This window comes from Microtus pennsylvanicus, chromosome 4, assembly GCF_037038515.1.
Source record: "Microtus pennsylvanicus isolate mMicPen1 chromosome 4, mMicPen1.hap1, whole genome shotgun sequence".
Classification (NCBI taxonomy): domain Eukaryota; kingdom Metazoa; phylum Chordata; class Mammalia; order Rodentia; family Cricetidae; genus Microtus; species Microtus pennsylvanicus.
The window spans coordinates 85,080,285-85,104,707 of record NC_134582.1 but is presented as its reverse complement, the minus strand read 5'-3'; the positions used below and the strand labels follow the sequence as shown (position 1 = coordinate 85,104,707).

The 24,423-nt window shown below is 36.0% G+C and overlaps 2 protein-coding genes across 2 annotated transcripts in view; one reads left to right on the top strand and one right to left on the bottom strand.

Annotated features, from left to right (window-relative positions):
* Positions 1-24,423, top strand: part of Cenpp (centromere protein P) — a 188,150-nt gene that overhangs the window by 57,328 nt on the left and 106,399 nt on the right. The gene's annotated exons all lie outside the window — the stretch shown is intronic.
* Positions 6,772-9,185, bottom strand: Omd (osteomodulin). The gene is made up of 2 exons (XM_075969715.1): positions 8,213-9,185; positions 6,772-7,307 (listed from the first exon to the last, which is right to left on the bottom strand). The coding sequence occupies exons 1-2, from the start codon at positions 9,150-9,152 to the stop codon at positions 6,964-6,966; spliced, it is 1,284 nt and encodes a 427-aa protein (XP_075825830.1). The 5' UTR covers positions 9,153-9,185; the 3' UTR covers positions 6,772-6,963.

Genomic DNA, 24,423 nt, shown 5'->3' with positions numbered 1-24,423 from the left:
ATATGTAAAATGAATTTAACAATTAAAAAAAAAGACTTAACCTAAAGAAAAACTTGCTGGGCATATTCTTTTTTTTCTTTTTTAAATATTTATTTACTTACTATGTATACAGTGTTCTGTCTGTGTGTATGCCTGCAGGCCAGAAGAGGGCACCAGACCTCATTACAGATGGTTGTGAGCCACCATGTGGTTGCTGGGAATTGAACTCAGGACCTTTGGAAGAGCAGGCAATGCTCTTAACCGCTGAGCCATCTCTCCAGCCCCTGGGCATATTCTTGTAATCACACACTTGAGAATAAGAGACGGTAGAAAGGAAAGTTCAGGGCTAGACTGGACTACATAGCAAAGCCCTTGTCTAAAAAACAAAGTACTTTTATTTTTATTATTCTTTAATGCTTTTAATAGTTAATGTCACAATTCATTTTTCCCAAAGCAAAATGTGGATAAATATTTAAAATAGAGCATGAATGTTAGAGATGGCTCAGTACTTAGACTACTTACTGTTCTTACAGAAAAGCTGAGTTCAATTTTCTAAAAGAAGTAATAACACACTGAAGAAAGTTCAGCCAGTAGTTGTGGCTTAAGCAGGGCAGAGTTCCACATAAAAACCAGGCATGGAGGTGCTATAACAGAGTCTAGAGTATGCCTGTGGTTGAATCTACTCTTCAGGTGACTAGTTCTCTATCCTAAGTCGTGTAAAAAAATGGTCTTTCTGGCCAAGCTAACCTACCCCTAAAACTATTGTATGTTGCCAGTCCCACCAAAAACAAAGACAAAACTTTATAGAATGGCATAATCTCTTCTCTCTCCTCTCCTTCCCCTCTCTTTTGGTTTTTTGAGACAGGGTTTCTCTGTAGCTTTGGAGTCTGTCCTGGAACTAGCTCTATGTAGATCAGGGTGGCCTCAAGCCCACAAGAGATCTGCCTGCCTCTGCCTCCATAGTGGTGGATTAAAGGCATGTGCCACCACCACCTGGCTAAGTTCAACCTCTCTTTAAGGAAAGTTAAAGTTCTTATATACAGTTCCCTATAGAACTGTTTGAAACTGGGGTTGTTTTCCATTTCAGAAAGAAATACTACATTCTGGTAGAAAATTTCTTAATTTTCACTGTTAAACATGAAAGTTTCCAAATGCTTTAGATAAGATATTCATCTAGTAAGAATTTACTCTAGAACATTCATTTAGGTAACTCTGCTGTGCTACCCTTGGAGCCTTATAGGGGCTTTATTTTTTCAAGGGTGCTTCATCAGCCAGGTGCTTCCTCCTAATTGTTTCTCAGCAGTAAGCAATTAAAACGTGTTGAATGGAGCTGAGTTTTCAGGTTAGCATGTAGTTCAGTTCATAGACTGTTTGCATAATATTCAGGAAGCCCTGAGTTCCATTGCCAGCTATGCATAAAACAGGCATTGTGTAACCCCAGCACTTGTGAAATAGAGGCAGAAAGATCAGGACTTCAGGGTCATTCACAGCTACAGGGTGAGTTCTAAGCCAGCTGAACTATTTGAGACCCTGCTTTTAAAAACAGATGCCGGCACACTGTGTGTATGTGTGTGTTTGTGTGTGTGTTGGCCAAGGCAGGCAGATCTCTTTAAGTTCCTGCCAAAGTTCTCATAGTGAGACCTTTTCTCAGAAAAAAAAAAAAAGCTGGGGGTGCGGAGACAAGAAATTAAGCATAAGAAGCAAGGTAGGGAAGGAGGAAGAGAGAAAATGTACACAAAAACCATAACCTATCTAGTGGGTTGTTATTTTCTCCATCTTCAACATCATCAACTGACTTCATAGGAAACTGATTTAAAGTCAGAGTACTTGTGAGACTTCTTAAAACTTTGGTTCCCTTGGTATGACCTCACCCGATTTTGGGAAAGTTCAATACCTGAGGAGACCAGAAGAGAGGGTCAGACGCCCTGGAATTGGAGTTAAGGTCATGAACTTCCATGTGGGTGCTGGGAATTGAACATGGGTCATCTGGAAGAGTAGCAAGTGTTTTTAACCATCGACCCACCTCTCCAGGCCCAAGGAGGCACAGTCCATTGGCCAATCATGGGAGAACCTGTCTTTAATCCCTACACTGAGAGGCAGAGCCAGGCAGGTTGCAGGTTTGTTATTTGTTTAATTCTAGGCTAGCCTGGGCTACACAACAAGAGTTTATCTCTAGAATAAAAACAAAACAAAAGCTTTAAAAAAACTAAAGGCTAGTCATCACCTAGTTTGCGCTATAGCTATTAGATAGGTGAGCAAACATTTGGCAGCTGGAGAGATGGCTTAGCAGTTAAGAGCACTTGCTGCTTTTCCAGAGGACCTAAATTGGGATCCTAACACCCAACTTGGGCAGATCACCACCACCTGGGACTCCAATTTCCTCTTTAGACTACCTCAGGCACCTGCACATATGTGGCAGACACTCGGATGTTATAAGTATAAACAAAAAGAAATTATTTTTAAAAACCGAGCCTAGGAGAACTCCTGAGTTGCCAGATACTTAAAACTTTTTAGAATCCGCCGGGCTGAGGTAGCACACGCTTTTAATCCCAGCACTCGGGAGGCAGAGGCAGCAGGTGGATCTCTGTGAGTTCAAGACCAGCCTGGTCTACAGAGTGAGTCCCGGGACAGATTTCAAAGCTACAGAGAAACCCTGCCTCGAAAAAGAAAAAAAGGAAAAAAAATTAGACTCGGACCTTATAGCAAGCATGTCTTCTTAACTCTCATGTGTTTATGTGTTTTGTTCCCTTGAAAGACATGATAGTGTAAGTGCCTAATAGACTAAAGGGGAAGAAGATTATGATGCAATGTGAGGACACGTTGGTGCTTTTTTAAAAAGGTATTTTATCTTTGTGTATAGTGTATTCACAACCTGAGCACTTACAGTGAAGAAAGATGTGTGCGTGACATCTTGCTACTTATACCAGTGCTTGGTCTACTAAATAGTTACTTAAACTAGGCATGAGATTCTTTATATTCATCTCAGAAACTTGGAGCTTTATATGTTATGATCTAATTTTGTTTCCAGCTGCTCTTTTACTTATTTCCAAGATTTAGATGGAAAATGCATTTTGAATCAGGAAACCAGGATTTTAGTTCCAGCCGCCCTTGGGGAGAGAGGAATTCTTTATAACACAAACAAGTTTAAAAAGAGATGAGGATTTTTTTTATGTTTTTTTTCTGCTTTCTTCCCTCCTGGAACTGGCTAAATGTGTTATGTGATCTGCATGCATCTGTATTTCAGCTTAGTAGTCCCTAAATTGAGGAATAAGTTAAAAATCTGTGCTTTAGGTAATACATGCAGGCTAGATGTTTTCCAACAGTACTATTGTGAGCATATTATTTTTTTCTGAAGGATCCTTTTTTATTTTCTTTCTAAAAGCAACTGTGTTTATTTTGTTGACTAATCTTGGGTTCTTTGGTTTGGTGTGCATACTTGTCAGTCCTTACAAGCGGTTTAGCCTTTTTTGTAATCTAATCAGACACCCACCATCCAGTGTGAAGAGCAGATTCTCGTGGTTTCTGTTCCTGTCATAAACACCAAGATGATTCTCTGTGTCTGATGCATACATAGGAGTCTTTCTGAGAAAAAGCAATTAGTTTTTTATTTGCTTTATGTTTACTAGGAAATCCTTAGGTTGGTTTGAGTTCACTGTGGCACTTTTGAATAATACTAAAAAGATTGTAGGCCTACATCCTCAGAGGTTTGAACATGAGGGATTTTGTGACAATTTACTTACATTTATTAAGAGGTTTTTTTAAAATTTTATCCACAGAAAGAAATGAAGAAATAATCTCTAGACATAATAAAATTGAGAATTTTTACTTTTTAACTGTGCAAGAGTTCAAGTAATTACTACTTTTTTTTACATTGATCTACATTAGTCTCTACTTCCACTGGTTAGTTCCTGCTACATCACAGGATCACTTCTTCCTGAAGTCTCAGCTGCTTAACCAGGTCCAGGCCAGAAATTAGTTATGGTGTCCATGGTTACCTGGTTTATCATCTCTGACTTTTTATCATTTTGTTTGCTTATACCTTGGGTTAGAACAAGTTGCATGATTTTTTTAAAATACTTTGTTACACTAATTCCCATTCAGTTCATCCACCTTCTTAAAGTAAGTGTACAAATTCAATCATTTTAGTATTTTCAAGTTGTTACATAATAATCATCACAATAATTTTAGAAAATTTTATTACTTATAAAGGAAACCCCGTCATCAGTTCTATTTTAAGACAGGGTCTAGCCCATGCAAGTCTCAAACTTGCTATATATGGGAGAATCTCAAACTCCTGAACTTCCTGCATCCACCCTCCACTCTCAAGTGCCGAGATTACACAGCTTTGGGACACCATACCCAGCTACTGTTTTTCTCATTTGTACTCATGAATAATGCTGCTATGGATGGTCTTGAGCAAACTTTGGTATGAACCTATGTTTAGTTCTTTTGAGCATATGCCTAGAAGTAGACATGCTGATTCATACCTAACTGGAGCTTTCTAAATAACTACAGTATTTTTTATCAGCTGTGTGTGAGGGTACCAGTCTTTCTATTTTCTCACAAATATTTGTTATTTGCCTGTCTTTTGTTTGCTGCCATTGTAATGAGAAAAAGTAATGTTTTAATTGTGGTTTTGATTTGCATTTCCTTAGTGGATCTTTTAAATTTTAAAATGATGGAAGCAGAAAAATTGTCTGATCTTGCTTATCTCTTAGCACTCACAGTATCATTTTTTCAGTCATAATAAATAATTGAATTTGTAATTGCATTTTGAAACATTTCAGGAGAACCAGCGAACCTTAAGGCCAGTGTCACAGGGAGGCCTAGCTCATCCCACTAGTATTTGACTCTTGGGCTTCACTCTCTTTGTGCCACAGTTCCTTTTTATGCTTTCTTTCCTGATCTCACTGCTATGCCTTCTACACTAAATAATAACTTGATGTGGATGATGAAATGAATGGTTGGAGTTTTGTTTGTGTTCATTATGCATTGTCAGGTTTGCACCTGTGGGCAAGTGAATGTTCTCTTCTGTTAATATTAACAACCTACTCTAAGACAGAAGACACAATAGAGGCTTCTCAGCACTCAGAAGTTTGAATACTTCTAAATTATAGTGTACTCATCTGTTAATTGCACACTGTCTGGATTTTTTGCCATGTGTTTTTGGATTCTTTGTGTTGGCATGCATTTGTTCCTTTTTATCAGGAGTTCTGTGAATCCTTAATGCCTGGGGTAGATAAGAGTTCTACAACAGTTAGAATATTCATCATAGAGCACACTTAAAATACTTCAAAATGGAGATCAGGAAAGAGCATACAAAAAGCAACTGTGGCACAAAGAGAGTGAAGCCCAAGAGTCAAATACTAGTGGGATGAGCTAGGCCTCCCTGTGACACAGGCCTTAAGGTTCGCTGGTTCTCCTGAAATGTTTCAAAATGCAATTACAAGTAACTTTTAAGGTTTTAGAGGTGATGTTGAAACCTGTGTGTCTACAAATTTCAGAGGAACTATAGTCGACTTCAACAGCATGTAAATAAATACTGGCTAATATAGATGTTTGTAGTGTATTTGGTGCCAGGAAAACAGAAAGGTTTAATAATATGTAAAGACTCTATTTTATCGACATTAATGTAACCTGTGAATAAAGCAGTTATTAGCAAGGATTTATGTAACTATGAGGCCTTTTCCCAGATTACTATAAAACGTTAATCCATCTGAAAATGGAACATGATATACAGTATTTTGAATAGTTGTTGAAATCTCCTAAAATATAGATTGCTCTGAGGGAGTTTGATTTTTTTTAATTATTCAAATACAGCAGATACAGAATTGATAATTCGGTTGCTCTGGTGCTCTGAGAAAAGAACACTTAATTTCTGAGTTGTATGCCTTAGATCTTAGGATGGTGACTTTGAAAGTCAAAAATACCATTCTGAGCACTGAACCTGGGACACATATCTTACTGGGATTGGAAATACAAATGTGGTGCTGGAGAGATGGCTCAGAGGTTAATAGCACTGGCTGTTCTTTCAGAGGTCCTGAGTTCAATTCCCAGCAACCACATGGTACTCATAACCATCTGTAATGAGATCGGGTGCCCTCGTCTGGTGTGCAGGCAGAACACTATACATGATACATAATTTTTAAGAAAGAAAGAAAGAAGAAATACAAGTATGTCAAAAATAAATAAATAAAAGAAAAAAAAAGAATAAGCCATGCAGTGGTGGCTCACCCCTTTAATCCCAGCATTCAGCCAGCAGAGGAAGATGGATCTCTGAGTTTTAGGCCAGCCTGATCTACAGAAGTGAGTTCCAGGACTACACAGAGAAACCCTGCCTCGAAAAAACCAAAGGGGGAAAAAAAGAGAAAATACAAATGTGGAAGCAACTCTGTAGATAAAGTTAGTAAAAGTGGTTTCTCTTGTATGAAACACTACTGTTAGGTTAATATCCTATATCTTGCTCAGATATCCTCTTATGGTCCAGAGGGCAGCTTTTGTCTTCACTGTTAATGATACTTAGTTTATCATCCCTAGGGGAAAAAAAATCCCATCATTGGAAGTGGCATATTCAGATGGTTTTATGTATTATTATTATTTATTATTATTATTGGCAGACACACATGTGGTCAGAGGAAAACTTGACAACCTGCAGGAGTTGGGTCTCTCCTGCTCGAGTGATCAGGTTTGGCGGCAAATGCTTTATCTACTGAACCATCTTGCTGGCCCTTGTTTTTTACATGATACATTTCTAATTTTAAGAATGAGTTTAAAGAATGAAGCCACTTAAGCTTAGTTTTATTCCCACTTGCCATTTTATCTTATATTTCTTAAGATTTATATCATTTTTTAGTAAACTTTAAGTCACCAACATCTTAAATGCAATTCTGGTCTTATACTAACAAATATTTCTATTTATATTATTTTGAGAAGTATATGTTTATATTTGTAATTAGTATGGCTTTATGAAGTCCTAATAGATACCTATATAGTTTCCTGCCATTCTTGCATTTCATAATAATGAGAATTAAAGTGTTCTTCTGGTACTTCTTGTCCCTCGAAAGTGTTGTCCTGACCATCATGGATTTCTTCCTCCTCATCCTCCTCCTCTTCCTCTTCATATCTCCTGAAAACTTGGGTCTTTAGTTGTATTGTTTCACCATCAGTGCTCCTTTGTTCACCATAGTAAATACTGTGTATATGAGGGAAGCAGAAGAAGATGTATGAACTTATTGGTTCTTTCAGCTTATTTTGGTCCACTCGAAGGTATGTTAAATGGCGATGGTGTAGTAGGTCAGTAGAAGGACACATTATTGTCACATTGATATCTGAAAAATACAAGTAAAAAATTCATCCTGCATATAGTCACAATTCCATGTTGGGTTTTGTTATATGAGATATAATTTTATCTTAATATTTACAAGTGGAGTTAGGTTTAATCTTTATATTGATTAAAATGAAATGAAATTCTTGAGTTTTCATATCACCAAAATAAATATGAATTCATTGAATTTACAGTTTATATGGGCAATATATAATTGCTAGAAGCAATCTTACAAAGAAAGAAGCAAAGGCAAACAAACAACAACAACAACAAAAAACAGCCATACTACCCAGGGTCGTATGTCTTCAGATGTTCTCTCTAATACTACTTGCTAACATTCAAGGTGGTAAAGTTGAATAAAAAAAGACTATAAAATTAAGGGCTGGGTGGTGGTAGTGGCGCACACCTTTAATCCCAGTACTCAGGAGGCAGACATATCTCTTGAGTTCGAGGTTAGCCTGGTCTACAAGAGTTAGTTCCAGGATAGGCTCCAAAGCTACAGAGATATCCTGTCTTGAAAAAACAAAAACAAAAAAAGACTATAAAATTGTCACTCCCTTTCCCCAGGCCACTATCTGCCATCTCTTTAGCTGTCTTCCAAGCCCTTTTTTTTTAGCATTATATAAAGCATAGATGATTAATAATTCATTCTTTATAATGAGTCAAAATACAATTCATCAGGCATATTGGTGCATATGCCTTTAATCTCAGCACGAGGGAGGCAGAAGCAGGCAAATATTTTTGAGTTTGAGGACAAGCTTTGTCTACACATGAAGTTCCTGGGCAACTAGAGAGCTGCATAGTAGAAACCTTGTCTCAACATTACAGCCCCCCCCCCAAAAAAAACAAGTCAAAATACCAGTCAGAAAAGAATCTTTTGTTCTTTAAAAAATGCAAAATTTTGCATACTTTCTATTTCATTATTTTGTAGGTATAGATGTTCCAAATTCCTTGGAATGTAGAATGCTTGCTTCAATTTATTGTGTCCAACGTTGAGTTCTATAAGGTTGGAAAGATTAAATATATCATATGGAATGTCTTTCAGTTTGTTGTGTGACATTCTTAGAGCATTAAGTTTTGGAAGTTTGTCAAAATAATTGTCTGGTATAGATGAAATTGAATTATTTTCTAAAGATAGGTACATAAGTGAGGAAGGCAGTCCAGGGGGCATTGATTCTAATCTGTTATTACATAGGTTGAGCTGCATCAGTTTTTCCATTTTGGAAAGGTTCTTTTCTTTTAACACTGAATCAGAAAGATGATTATAGCAGAGATCAAGCATAGTCAGGTTTTCCAGTCCATCCATGGCATTTGTTTGAAGTCTGGAGATTTCATTATAACCAAGAAGGAGTCTTTCCAGAGATTTAGGAAGAGGAAATGGAAATTCTTCTAAGTTGTTGTGCTCTAGATGGAGTTGTTGTAGATGTGAAAGTTTAGCAAATACACCATAATCAATCTTTTGAGATTTAATTTTATTGTGGCTGAGGTTAATTTCCTTAAGATGGGTTGCATTGATGAATGAATTTGCAGTCACAGCCTCGATGTCATTGAACTGAAGGTAGAGTTGCTGAATGTGCATTGGAATATTTGGAATAGTCTTGAGTTTACGATTGTCACAGTACATCGACGTTGGAAAGTTAGTTGGGCAAAAGCATTCCTTAGCACAGCCTAAAATATTCTGATAAAAGGGTACTCCATAGTCAATATTTTGGTGAAACTGGAATTCTGGCTCATAATCTTCATTTGGCTCTTGGTCATACTCTTCATCCCATTGGTAAGCTTCGTATTGGCAATATACTCTAACTCCAAAACAGAAGAAAAGGACATATATTGGACTTAAAAAGCCCATGGTTTGTTTGGTTGGGTTTGGGGTTGTTGTTTTTTTTTTTGTCCTATTGCAAAGAAAAAAAATGATTAATAATAATTCTCATATAAATTGACACATTTAAGATTTATTATTCTGGTACCTATATATAACAGAATATTCAGGAAACATGAGCAAAGCTTACATTAAAATTTAATGTTTAAATGCCCATGAAGTAAAATTAAGAGTCACATGTGGCATTGAACAGGAGTCAGAAGTGTGCTGTTCTGGACTTTTTACTAAGTAGTCACTATCTTTCATTTGTTTACTTTGTTTTTTATAGACCAAATTCCTTGTGTATCCCTTACTGACTTGACTTACTATGAAAACCAAGCTGGCCTTGAATTACAGGCAATCCTCTGCCTCCCAAGTGCTGAAATTACATGTGTTAAACATAGTACTATATACAGACATTAACTTAAAAGAATCTCAGTTGTCTTGTTTTCTAGACTGTAGGTTTGTAATAATAGTGTGACGTCACTCAACTCCACTGTGAATGCTGAGCATTCTTTCTAACCATTCTGTCTGCTAGTGATGGTTGCTGCCTCTGTGAACAGTTAAAGATTTTTGCGTATTAAAAATTTTTATTGAAACAAAATTTTGCACACTGCTACTGTTGTTACTGAAATCCTTTCCTTGTTCTTCAAAAGAACATTCTTTTATATTTGGTAACTTGTTTAGAAAACACTATCATGTGTTTTTCTTGCAGCTTTCTGTCTATCTACACCTTCATATTTTCTTCTTGAAACAGTTTCTCAAATCTTAATTATTTTGTCTCCAATTTGTTGAGTAACTCTAACAAAGCCTCAAGTGCACGCAATATTTACATCCTGCAAAGTTTACATTCCCATTAGCTTAATATTTTCATGTTTTCTTCCTGACTTTCTTTTTTTGCTAAGTTTTTCTCTCCCTCTTTCCCCCCACCTCCCTCCCTCTACCTTCCTCCTCTTCTCCCTCCTTCTTTTTCTGCCTCCTTCCTGAGACAGGGCCTCATAGAGCCCAGGTTAGCCCTTAGGCTTGCTATTTAAGTGAAACTGTCCTTAAACTTATGATCCTCTTGTCTCCCCTTCCCAAGTCCTGAGACTACAAGGATTATTACTATATCTGGCTTTGAATAATATTTTTGAGCTACGGTCTGGATGTACGGATATTAAAAATAACTGTATACTGCATTTTAAGAATGTTGTATTGAGTTGGATTGTGAGGTGACACCTTCACAGATAACTAACAGTTATTTTGGTTGAACTTGAATAAGGATGGAGTATGTTTTAAACAAGGAGGTGAAAACTTGAATTTCATTTCTGTCATTTAACATTTCTGCCTCTTGCTTTATTAATAAGAATTGCAGTTACTGAGCATGTGCATATAATTTCACCTGATCATTTGAGCTCAGGAGTTGGAGGCCAATCTAATAATACAGTAAGACACTTCTTCAAAAGAATAAAGTGAAATTTGTAATTATACTTAAATTATACATTACTGTGTGTGTGTATACATGCATGTGAAATCAAGAAGACAACTTAAGGTGCCTTCATCTGGCATCATCTACCTTTTAATTTTTTAAGACAGGCGTCTCTTACTGTGTTGGCTGACTGGCCAGTGATTCACAGGGACTTCTCATCTCTCCTCCCAGGTGCTAGGATTACAAGTGTCACCACACTTGTTTATTTATTTATTTTTAACATGGGACTGAAACTCAGATCTTCCTGCTGGCAAGATAAGTAAGAATTTTGCTGAAGGTCTATCTTCCCAGCCCCATGGATTGCCTGCTTATCTTTGTGTTGTCTTAGTCTTGCTACTTACGTCAGCTAAAAGATAAAATCTCACTTTTTCTTTTCTTTTCTTTGTTTTTTGAGACAGGGTCTCACAGTGTTACTAGGCTAGTCTCCAATTTGTAAAGTTCAAGCAGTCTTTCCTGCCTAAGTCTCCTGACTTAGGCTCACAGGAGATATTCATATCTTGTCAAATTGAAAACTACTGTCCTACAAAACAAACAAAAAAACAAAAAACTACAGTTGAAATGAACATTATTTAGAAAAATGTTAAAGGAAAAAAGTGTATCTTTTTTCCCTGAGACCTTTTTTCCTCCAGGGGTTTTATGAATGAATGAACAGGTAAATGCCCTAACATTACTGTGTGTTAATGAAATTGTTTACAGTTATTCCTCTAAAATGATATCTCCTGTTTTTCAGCATTGGTGTAACTGAGAAAATAGTTACATCAGTCATTTCTCTGACGGAGCTCCATTTGCTCCTTTTTCTCCCATAATTTGTCTCAGTTCTTCCTGTAAACTCATGTCCTGAGCCTGCTAAATTATCAGAAGTCATATTCTCAATTTTGAACATACTGTATACTCTGACTATATCTTCAGGTAGTACCTCTACTTACACATAGTTCCTGAGTTTCAGAGAAGTCTAATGTATGTTGATGCTACTGATTTTACTGCCTCCAGCCATACTTCCTGCAGTCTAAATTCCTCTATTGGGATACTATAGTTCATTGTTCTCATTACTCCTTTGCATGGTCCCTGAATTTTCTGAGTTCTTTACATCTGGCAGTTTCCTCCCTGCTCTCATTCTGACTCACATAGCTGAATATGAAGAAGGAAAAACAAAACCAGGCTGACTGGGCTCATTCTCAGTCTTGGCTACAACCTCAAGTATGGCATGGCTGCAGTTCCTTAGTACATCGCCTTTCCCTCTTGTCAAGACTACTAGTTTTTTGTTGTTGTTGTTTTTTATTTTGTTTTGTTTTGTTTTTTCAATGCTGTAAAACATCATTTCCCATCATTCTTTTTGGATTATAACCTTGCTTTTTTAAAAAAAAAATAAAAGGGAGGTTTTTAAATAATAAATTGTATTTGCACATTATTTTTATTTATAAGAAAGTGCCAAATTGAAATACTTTGATCTCTTTAGTAATATGTGATTTTCTTAAACTCAAGTAACTCTAAGTATATTGCATCAATTGTTCTTTATCATGTAATTCATGAAGGACATAGTATATTACTGTATTTTAAAGAACTTTTAGAATTCTTTTTTTTTCTTTTTTTAATAGTTATTTATTTATTTATTATGTATACAACATTCTGCTTCCATGTGTGCATGCCAGAAGAGGGCGCCAGGTCTCATTACAGATGGTTGTCAGCCAGCCACCATGTGGTTGCTGGGAATTGAACTCAGGACCTCTGGAAGAGCAACCAGTGCTCTTAACCACTGAGCCATCTCTCCAGCCCGAACTTTTAGAATTCTATAAGAACAAAGTAAGAAAGTCTTCTTCCAAGTAAACAGGTGAGTAACAGCGTAGAAGAAGCTAGAAGTATGACATGCCTAGAAATGGTGACTGTTCAACGAGCCAGAATCTGAGAGTCTAAATTCCTAAGGAATTTGAACTCTGGTAATGAATTCATAATTTAATTAAGTGTGTATTTGCACTTTGATCTTCATACTGCAATGTTCTTAGTGGAGACTTGAGAAGAGATGGAGTAAATGAGTTATGATTTCATCCCAATGGGCATGTTCAGAGCAAGCCAACTCTGCTTTAGGCTGGAACCTCCCTGAGAGTTTGCTTTGGGATAATCATTTCCCTGCTGTGGTTACTCAGTTAGATACTGTATGTGTGTGCTTAGTACCACCCTTTATAAATATTAGTACTTAGATTAACTGGATTACTTAAGGTCACTTTTTTTAAAAAGTTCTTTCTAGCTGTGAGACAATGTGCTTGTTAGGGAACACAGAAATAGAGAATGAAGACATGGGCCCCTCTATAAAGCTAACAATTTAAAAGAGGAGACCAACACTATAAAATGAACTATAACCAAATAGGGATAATTAGTGCTGCAGGATCAAGCGTTGACCCTCCTGGGAGAAATAGGGAGGTCTTTTTCAGGCATCATTTGAACCAGACTTTGGCCCTTTAGGAGAAATGGGTTTAGAAAAAAATCTTACACATTTCACTCTCCTGTTGGTGACATTTTACTTCAATTTTTTTTTTTTTTTTTTTTTTTTGGTTTTTTGAGACAGGGTTTCTCTGTGGCTTTGGAGCCTGTCCTGGAACTAGCTCTTGTAGACCAGGCTGGTCTCGAACTCACAGAGATCCGCCTGCCTCTGCCTCCCGAGTGCTAGGATTAAAGGCGTGCGCCACCATCACCCGGCTTACTTCAAATTTTTAGGATTTTATTTTACTTGCTATATTATAGCATAGTATCTTTTTAAAGCATTTGTGCTGTTCTATTTCATTCCCAGTACAGCGACTAGAGATACATTCTAAGAGGCTTTTTCCCCAAAATATGCAGTGAAAGCCGAGAAGCAGAGCTGGTCTGTGGCACTGGACCAGAACACAGAGCGCTAAAGTTCTCTTACACTTGCTTATGAACACCCACTTCATCTGAACTTTATCCTTGTGTTAAGACCATTAGCAGCCACCAGCTAACAACCTTTCAGAATTAGAATTTAGCAACATTTTAGAATTAGAATATGCTGCTCAGCAGTTGTGAGAAATTGAAAGCAAAGAATAACCTTGCAATAATCTGATCTGATACCTCATGGCAGCCTGTCAGGGTAAAAGCCTTAAAACAAACAAGGGGCTCTAAAGATAAAAAAGATTGCTCTTGTTGTCTCTTTGTACACGCTTCAAAAGGCTTCCCTGTACAGTGACTTTTAGTCTGAAATCCTTTACTAGTCTTTCTCTTGTCCCCTGTGATACTTTTCCCTGAGATGGTTTTACTTCATTTCACTCAGAGAGTCTCTTGTTAGCCATTTATTTGCTAAGCTTAGTTTGTAACTTTGGTTTCCATATTCTACAATTTATGTGTTATGTCCTATAGCATAACTCAGAGAACTTCACAGTAACTCACTGTCTTCTCATTTCTCAATCTCTAATTTTTAACAAAGCCTAAGTACAGTGCACTGGTTGTAAGTAGTCAGAGATCAGTGGAATGCTCTGCTTAGTATGTTTGATTAAGAGTAATCTTGGTAGTAACACTTCTCTTTGTTAATGTTGACTTCTCTAGGCATTTCACCTTGGTGGTTTGTTTAGATGAAAAAGAATTAGAGAAAGTGGCTATTATCCTTTGTACTTATTTCTCTATAACAATATGTGATAATTGTCACTTATATTACTTTGTCTTATTAGAAAAACGGCCAGTAAAGAAGAAAATTTAAAGCAAAGAAATAATGTAAATTTTAAGAAATTATCCAATAATGTGAATTTTGCAAATAAGACAATAAGTATCTTTATCCTAACATTTCTCTTACTTGAAGAAAAGCACTCATGTTTTTTAACCAATGTCGGTCCTAATCTAAGTTAACAGAATTGAGGTATAGTTTACTTAGTTCTGGAAACTTCAGGTAAGAGCGTCATAGCATTTTACTATTTTAAAGATGTAATTGTTTTATTGATATGCTATAGAAACCAGTAAATAAAAATTATTTGTACATGTGTTTTTTGTCTAAGACAACTTTAATTCTGTAAAATCTTTTGCTATTAAAGTATGTCTCTGTTATTTTTAGCCATAATACACTTAAATCTTAACTTAAATTTAAGTATTCGTTAATAATAGGATAAAATGTTCATATCTTTTCTTTGAGAATGATACAAATGAAAACAAAAACATTCTAGATCAGTATTTTGCCCAGCAGAGAAATTTTGAACAATGCACACTTTTCCCTACAACTGTGCTCACCCTCACGACCTGGATTTGTGGCTCAAAGCATTAGCAGGTTTTTTTGTCATTTAAAACTAAGAACAGGGGCTGAAGAGATGGCTCAGGGCTTAAGAGCCCTGGCTGCTCTTCCAGAGGACCCAGGTTCAGTTCCCAGTATCCACATAGCACTTTACAACTGTCTGTAACTCCAGTTCCAGGGAATCTGACACCTTCACACCAATGCACATAAAATAAAGTTAAACAAGTTATTTTTTTTAAAAAAGCTAAGTACAGAAAACCAGACCCAAGAAACTAAAGAGAGATTGATTCCTTTAACCCAAGTATCTTTCCGTTTGACCTAAATTTATTTTTTTTAAAAAAAGAATCTAAACAAATACTGTTTTTGAGTAATTTTAAGTGAGAAATTTAAACTCACCTTACTGCTCTTTTTGCTTGAACATTTGTCTAATCAAAAATTTAATGTAACTTTTTTACCATTTTTGCTTCCCCAAATTGTGCTTTTATGATAGTTGCTATTTACTATTAAACAAATACAATATACTTTTATAACAGTAGGAATACATTCTTTAAGAATTGAAAATTATTTTATCATCATACCTGTTGAAATTGCTTTAGTTTCAGGGATTGATGAATTGGCAAATCCTTTAACTGAATCAGAAATGCCTAAATTCTCTAACGGAGTTTCTTAAAAAATCCACAGTAACTTTGAGTCCAGACAGGGCTGTCCTTTGAATTACTGTAGCAATTTCAGCAAATACAATCTGCTTGGGAAACACTTGGGTTGAATTTAAATTGTGTACTTTTTTTCATTATACAAAACTTTGTGGATTCAAATTAAGATGTTTGTACTCTTGGTCAGATTTATGTGGCTAACTTCTTTCTTTACTCCTTAATTTTGGTTTGAGGTGTGGCAAGAATTTCCTCTAATATGAAAGGCAAACAAGACTAAATGAAACAGCATGTACTGATTACTGTTTTTATTTTCATTTTAATGCCAAAGAATTCCTCAGATTAAAGTCCACTCTGACCTGGAGCTCAGTGTCTCAGCAATTTAAGGTGGAATTCAGAATTGTATCCGGTCCCTCGGTGGACAGAGGCTTGCATTCAAATCAGTGCTTCCCTTTTTGAAGCTAGGAATCAGAACTGGAAACAGCATTTCACATCTAGTTTACTTTGAAAATGCAGTAGATTGCATTGGTTTCATAGATTAAAGGCACAACTTTTCCATTTAAATATGCTACTAATAAATTTTAAAAGAGAAAGGAATTCCCTTGACTATGAAAGTTAATGTGTTATACTATGAAGCCATATCTCTAATCTGCATTTTCCCTCAGTATACAGAGTAATTTTATAACGCATTTGTCTTTCAGTGGGATAGAATGAAAAGCTTCTGCTGTCCGATAACATCTACTTCATCCAGTAGATTTAGAAACTTTCCTGTTGCTGAGGGACCCTCCTTAAGAGTTCCAGCCAGCGAGCTTGCTTGCTGCAGGAGAAATTTTTGTGCTAATGTTTTCATAGTTAAACAGAGTTAGCTGTGTCTCCTGGCGTTAAATGTTGAGTTTTTTGGAAGGAGTTTCTTTCATGCTTGAGAAGTTCTTTTAGTTCTTCAAAATAGTGTTTTCTATTAGACTTTATAAGGAACTTCCAGGATTTATTTTTATATTTCAGATTTGAGAAAAGTATACAGTATTTCAAGGATGCTTTGGCAATATTGTAAACATCTAGTCTATTGAGACGAGACATTGGTATGTGAAATGTGGCAGACTATGCTTGTACCAAGATTCCATTTTGTTACCGATCTTTTCCGTATGTTTCCTATTATTGTCTTTTTTCTTAAACCTTGGGCTTTTGCACTCAGGAAAAGAGCAAATTTGTGTGTTTTTCTCAAACGTTGTTTGAGCCTCCTTCATAGTTCTTTTAACTGATTAATTTAAAACCAACCATTTAATTTTTAAATATAACTCTTTATTAACTGTGTGATTGGTCTTAAAATAGTGATTATGTTGTTCCTGTTTCTGGATTATGTGGAAGACTATTTGTCAGTAAGTAGCTAGAGTATATTAATACCAAACAAAACAGAAAGTATAGAAGCTGGGCCTGGTGGCACATGCCTTTAATGCCACCATTTGGGAGGCAGAGACAGGCAGATTTCTGTGAGTTCAAGGCTAACCTGGTCTACAAAGCAAGTTCCAGAACAGCCAGAGCTGTTACAAACAAAAAAAGTAATGGTAAGGATAGGTAATAGTCTATGATCATTGATTTGGTTAAGCGTGGGGCGAAGTCAGATTAATTGTTTAAAAAATCTAAATTATATGCTCGGCTTATTATTTTATTGAAGCAGACACAGCATCTCAAAGCTGAACAACATATTAGTGCTGGCTAGGAAAAGCCTTCCTGATTCAGCTTAATTAATACAATAGACAAAATAAGTTTCATTTATTTGTTCATTGTTCAGCTCTTTTTTTTAAAAAAAATTGAGCACCTACTTTGTGAAAAGTAATTTAAAACTGAATTTTCACTCAGTAGTGAAAATCTTATTGTTATAGAAGAAGAAAATAGAAAATAAAAGTCTATTGAGTGTGGTGAGCAGAGAATAAACCAAGGGGAAGGATAAAAATGAGTAAGGTAGAGAAAGGCAAACTGTCAGTTCTGTTACTGTTGAATTTTTATGTAGTCAAATTCACATTTAACACTCTAAACACTAGACTCCGATCTCTGATTTGTGCAAAGGACACTAGTCCAGACATTGAGTTGTACTCACCCTTTATCTAAATTTTTGACTCACAAATAAGGTAAGATGTCATTGTATTTCTTATATAGGAAACATATATAGGAACCATTTTTCAATCGGGTCATTTGTTTTCTTGATGTCCAGTTTTTTGAGGCTTTTTAAAAAATGTATTTTAGATATTAACCCTCTATTAGATATGCAGTTGGTAAAGGTCTTTTTCCATTCTGTAATCTGTTCCTTTGTCCGGATGATGATATCTTTTAACATTCAGAAGATTTTTTCCATTTCATGAGATCTTGTTTATTGTTGTTCTTAGTGTGTGTGTTAACAGTATCTGTTCAGAAATTGTTCTCCTGAGCTATTGAGTTCAAGACTTTGTCCCACTTTCTCCTTTGTTAGATTCAAAGAATCTGGTCTTATATTTGAGGTTCTTTATCCATTTAGAGTTGAGTTTTGTGCAGGGAGATTAATATGAATATTTGCATTCTTCTACATGCAACCATCCGAACAGTATCATTTGTTGAAGATGTTGTCTTTTTTCAGTATGTATTTCTGTCTTATCAAATATCAGGTGTCCATAGGTATATGGATTTATGTGTGGGTCTTCAGAATAAGAATAGCCCCTGTAGACTCGTATATGAATGCTTAGTCATCAAGAGTGGCACTACTTGAGAAGGATTAGGAGATACGGCCTTGTAATGGGTATGGCCTTGGTGGAAGAAGTGTCTTACTGGATGTGGGCTTTGAGGTTTCAAAAGCTCAAATCAGGCCCAATGGCTTTCTTCCTGCTGCCTGTGGATTATTTGTAGAACTCTTAGCTATTTCTCCAGCAACATGTTTGCCTGTGTGCCTCCATATTCTCTGCCAAAATGATAATGGACTAAATCTCTGAAACTGTAAGAAAGCCCCCAATTAAATGTTTCTTTTGTAAGAGTTGCCTTGGTCATAGTGTCTCGTCACTGCAACAGAATAGTGATTAAGACCAGTGGTGATACCTCCAGCAGTTTTTTATTATTCAGGATATTTATTTTAGCTATTCTGTTTTTTATGTTTCCGTATGACACTGAGAAATGTTCTTTCAATTTCTTTGAAAAATCGTGTTGAAATTTTGATGGAGATATTTAACATATATACTTAGAATTTTCTGAATTTCTTTTATATCTACTGTAAGGCTTTCTTTTTCATCTCTAATTTTATTAATTTAGATCTTCCCTACTCATCTTTTGGCTAATTTGGCTAAGAATTTGTCCTTCTTGTTAAATCAGTTCTTTATTTCTCATTCTTTGTATTTTTTTTTTTGTTTTGTTTTGTTTTGGTTTTAGTTTTTCGAGACAGGGTTTCTCTGTGGCTTTGGAGCCTGTCCTGGAACTAGCTCTGTAGACCAGGCTGGTCTCGAACTCACAGAGATCCGCCTGCCTCTGCCTCCCCGAGTGCTGGGATTAAAGGTGTGCGCCACCATCGCCCGGCTTGTATTTTGTTTTTGTTGTCTCTGTTTCATTGACTGTAGCCTAAGTTTGATAATTTCATCTCATTTACTTTTTTGGCAAGTTTTTTTTGTTTTGTTTTCTAGAACTTGCAGATGTTTTATTAAATTATTACTATGTGAACTTGCCTTCTATAACTGCCTTCACTACATCCCATAAGTTTGGGTATGTTGTGTTTTCATTTTCAATCAATGGATGCCATTATAGTTAAGAACTTGGTTGATAAAATACTGTTCATTACATGATGAACATGTGTGAAATTTTCATAAGAAAACTCAATTTTTGTAATGAACATATATTAGTGATGTTTTAAAAACACTATTCTTATGTTTTAAAAAAAAAAGCCAATGGTCTGGAGAGCTCCTGGATTCAATTCCCAGACCTACATGGCAGCTAATAACTGTCTGTAACTACAATTCCAGGTGATCTTTTGCCTTCTTCAGGGCTCCTCATGTATAAGGCATGCATGTGCTGCATATACATGCATTCAGACCAAAAAAATCCATATTCATAAAATAAAAATAAGTTAATAAATAAACAATATTTTTTAAATTAAATAAATAAAAGCCACAGAATGGGGCAGCACATTCACAGTGCTTACCAGATCCATATCAGTTTTTTATTGCTCTTATAAGTAATTTTCAAGGCAAGATTAACAGCACTATTTAAAGTACGCCAAAGACTAGGAATCTGAAGAAAATAAACTATCCACTTGACCAGTCTGCATATGAAAAAAAATGTTTAACTAGAGAAATGCAAATTAAAACCACAAGAAAATTGTACTAATTATCTGGTAGAATAGCTACAATTAAAAGAACTAACTACCAATTATGGACAAGGTTGTGGAAGGAAAGAATTCTTTGGACATTATTGGTAAGAATGTAAATTGTTGCAATTGTAGAAAACTTTTGGTACTAAATATCCTATATGTCAGCTGTTCTGCTCTCAGGTACATATGGTATAGAAATAATTACATTTTCCCCCAAAAGTCCTACATACTATAACATAGATAAAACCAAAAAAATCTTAAGTAGAAGAAGCAGTCACCATATTATTCTGCTCATATTAAATGTCCAGATTAAGGCAACCCATAGAAAAAATGTAGATTTACCAGCGAATAAGGAAAGTAATATATATAAGTAGGTACATGGTTATGTTGGAGATGATAAAAATGTTTCAACATTGATTGATAGTTGTTGTTGCAGAACTTTAAATATTGTGAGGACCATTAAATTATATCCTTTAAATGATTAGATTATATTGTACATAAATTTTCTCTCAAATTTAGTAAAATAATAGGAATTACTGAATAAAATTATTAGTTATGAATTGTTGAAACTATTAGTACATGGAACTTCATTATATTGTTTCATTTACTTGACTTCTGTTATTAATTCTTTTTTTAAATTTATTTATTTATTTATTTTTGGTTTTTCGAGACAAGGCTTTGGAGCCTGTCCTGGAACTAGCTCTCTAGACCAGGCTGGTCTCAAACTCACAGAGATCCGCCTGCCTCTGCCTCCCGAGTGCTGGGATTAAAGGCATGCGCCACCATCGCCCGGCCTGTTATTAATTCTTAATAAAAAGGAAACAACATCCCTGGCATTCAAGCAGAGTATATTTCAGGGTTGCTCCTGCCTATAAAGGCAGCAAGTGGCCTAGGCCTTTTCTCATTGACCTTAACTATCCTTTTGTTTCTGCCTCTTCAGACTTCCTACAACCTCCTCTCTGTATGAGTTTATTTCAAAGTTGGGCTTTTAGTGACCATTTTATATTTCACCAGTAGAAATCTATTACTTCCAGAGATGATTTCTTTGGATAGCTTGGTCAGAGGCAATAGGACAAGGAATGCTATTTCTGGGTTATCCAGAATTAGGGATAGAACATTAATAAGTGCCTTCAATAACACTGAGTCAAAAGTACACTAGGAGAAAATGCCATTGCCCTAACTGATGTAGCAGTGTATCCAGGCATATAGGAAGTGTGTTTTGTTGGCAGAGTTGCAGAGTGAGGAGAACTGCTAGAGCCAGAGATGATACACAGGCTAGAATCATGTTCTGCTTTGAGATGTTTTCTCAGCAGTTTTATCCAGAAATGTACAGAGCCACAACAGGATGCTATCCTTTTGCAATAGGGGAGAGATGACCAAAACACAGTCCTTGCAGCTAAGATGTTTCTTTTGGAAAATAAGTAGCTATGGTACAAGCACAGAAGACAAGCACAATCAAAATACTGGGAAGTTTTGGGGGTGGGGCAAGTATTCGCTGCTGTTTATTGAGAGAATTGGGAAGAGGAGCTGAGAAGGATGTTTCATGTAGACATTTGAAGGTAGGCCAAGATTCTGACTAATGAAAGGCACAATGTTAACCAAAACACAGAAACCAGAAAGTGTTTAAAAAATAGCAAATAGTGGGCGGTGGTGGCACACTCCTTTAACCCCAGCACTCCAGAGACAGAGGCAGGCGGATATCTGAGTTCCAGGCCAGCCTGGTCTACAAGAGCTAGTTCCAGGACAAGCTCCAAAGCTACAGAGAAACCCTGTCTCAAAAAAACAAAACAAAACAAAAGCAAATAATCTTGATCTGGAACATAAAATTGAAGACTCACAAATAAATATTTGAAATATAAATCGTCTTAACCAGTGTTCTGTTGCTTTGAAGATATGCCGGGATCACAGCACCTCTTATAAAAGCGTTTAATTGGGGCTGGCTTCCAGTCAGAGGTTTAATCCATTACCATCACAGTGGGAAACATGGCAGCATTTAGGCAAACATGGTGCTGGATAAGTAGCTGAGAGTTCTAGAACTGGATCAGCAGGCCTCAGGAAGAGAGCTAGACACTGGGCCTGGCTTGAGCATTTGAAACCCTAAAGCCTACCCCGAGTGACATACTTCCTCCAACAAAACCACACCTCCTATTTCCTATCCAGTAGTGCCCCTCCCTAATGACCAAATTTCCAAATATATGAGCCTATGGGGCCATTCCTATTCAACTGTGCACATAGGTGATACATAATAAGTAATAAGTAAGAACATATGTAAAATTCAAAAATTTAGTGACATTGGGGAAATGCATAAGTTTTATAATTCAGTCCTCAGTGGAAACTATTATAAACTTTGGTGAAAAGGACTCACATGATCAGTCCAGATTGTACATAGATCAGTTTGGGTTATTGAAGAGTTGAATAAGCAAGATGAATCAGCCTATTTCAGACCACAAATTATGGTATGATAGATATGAAAAGGAAGGCACAGATGTGAGAAGACAAGGAAGAACTTAGTTCTAGGTTGGCTGTGGAGCTGCAAGAGAGTCACTAGTCCGTGTCTGTTGAATCTTAGAGCCATGGACACCTGGGAGGAGAGATGAGACTCAAGAGAGATAGTATAAATTTGAAGGAAATTGTTTATGATACTAATTTATAATTATGTGGTATATAATATTTTGATTTTCAAAGGTAGTTATTTATGAGAAAAGTCAGAATCTAAGATGTGAATTTGTGTTTTAATAATGACTAAATTAATAGACACAGATGAAATTGTTATGGGACACAGAGAAGGGGCCAAACGAAGTGTACTGGGGAAACAGCCACAAAAAGGGAACCAGAAAGACATGGTTTGTGTTAGTCAAGTATGCAGATAATTCCTAGAGGTATAAAAACAACAAGAAAAAAATAGTATACTGCCCTAGTTAAAGTATAGATTAAGACACTAGATTCAAATCCCATGTTCTCCATGTTAAATGTTTGTTCCTCAGTTTCCACACCTGACTCATGTAATTATTCTGTAGCTAATTTAATGAATACAAATAAAGAACTTAGTAGAAACTACTCTTCAAATGTCAGCTGTTACTGTTTAGTGTTATCTATACAACATGAAAATTGATTCACAAGAATTTTTAGGTCAGCTGAATTATTTTAAGAGCCCACGGGAATAGGAAGTTAATAGAAATTAATGCATGAGTTCTTTCAAAGGGGGTGGGGACTGGAGAAATGGCTCAGCCAGTAAAGCTCTTGCCATGCTAGTGTGAGGACTGGAGAACCCAAGTAAATGCCACATGTGCTTGGCAACCTTCTGTAATTCCACTGTTCAGAAGGTGAAGATGGGTAATGACTAGCAAGACCTGCCCCAGTGAATAATGTGGAGAGCCATTTTAGGAAGACTACCTCAGCTTCTATCTGCATTCTTACATATTGTGCAACTGCAAGCATGTAAACAAACATGCATATGTGCACATTATACACACACTGAAAAAAATGAAGGAATTATGATAAAAAATGATGTGTTAGCTCAAGAGTAAACAAACTGAAGCTTTTTAAAAGTTTTTGTTTTACTCAATAAATGATTTTCTTGAAACATATTTTATTAATTTAGTGAACCTCTTTGTAGTAATTGGCATGAAATATAGCTAGAATATCATTGAGATTCCTTATTCACTTGAATTCCTTTGTATACCAAGTTAGATGTAGTAACTCACCTGTTTTCATCTTTGATCAATTTCTAGCAGGCAAAATTTGAACTTACCGTTAAAATGTGTTCATGGCAGAAAACTTTAATGCAGTTCTGTCAGCTTAAGAATTTATTAATAATTTGTTTTCATGAACTTAACCCAAAATTTTTAACAGTTTTGAAATGAAAATCACAAATATTAACTGCACCAACTTAATTGCAAGAATTCAGGAATCATTTCCGTGTTAATTTTTTTTCTTCTGTCTTTTCTTTTTAGAAAAAACATTGTTTTTTCATAATTCCTTTTTTTAAGTTTTATTATGTATACAGTGTTTCTTATGCACATATGCCTACAGGCCATATCTCATTATAGATGGTTGTAAGCTACCATGTGGTTGCTGGGGATTGAACTCAGGACCTCTGGAAGAACAGCCAGTGCTCTTAACCTCTGAGCCACCTCACCAGGCCCTAGAAAAACATTGTTAACTCTTTAAGCTCCACATCTCTCTCTATAGATTTACCTGCTGGCATATGTTTGATCTTGTTGTTAATCACATTTTAATTACTAATTTGAAAAGCTGCTTTTTTCCAACATCGTTAAATATTTGATTTTTACATATGTTCTTGTTAAGTGCTGTGATATCACTATATTATATTGCAGAAAAATATTTCATAGAAACGGCTGGAACTTTAAATGTCTTTCATTTCTGAAGAGCTGGAAAGATAACTCAGTGATTAAGAGTGCTTGGGGCTCTTCCAGAGGACGATAGTTCAATTTCTAGCACCTATTTTGGGCAGATAACAACTGCATATAACTCCAGCCCCAGGAGATCTAACATGCTCTTCTAGGCTCCACAGGTACCTCCACATACATGGCACACATACACATGAGTAAAACTAAAAGCAAAATCTTTAAGCTTTTAATTTT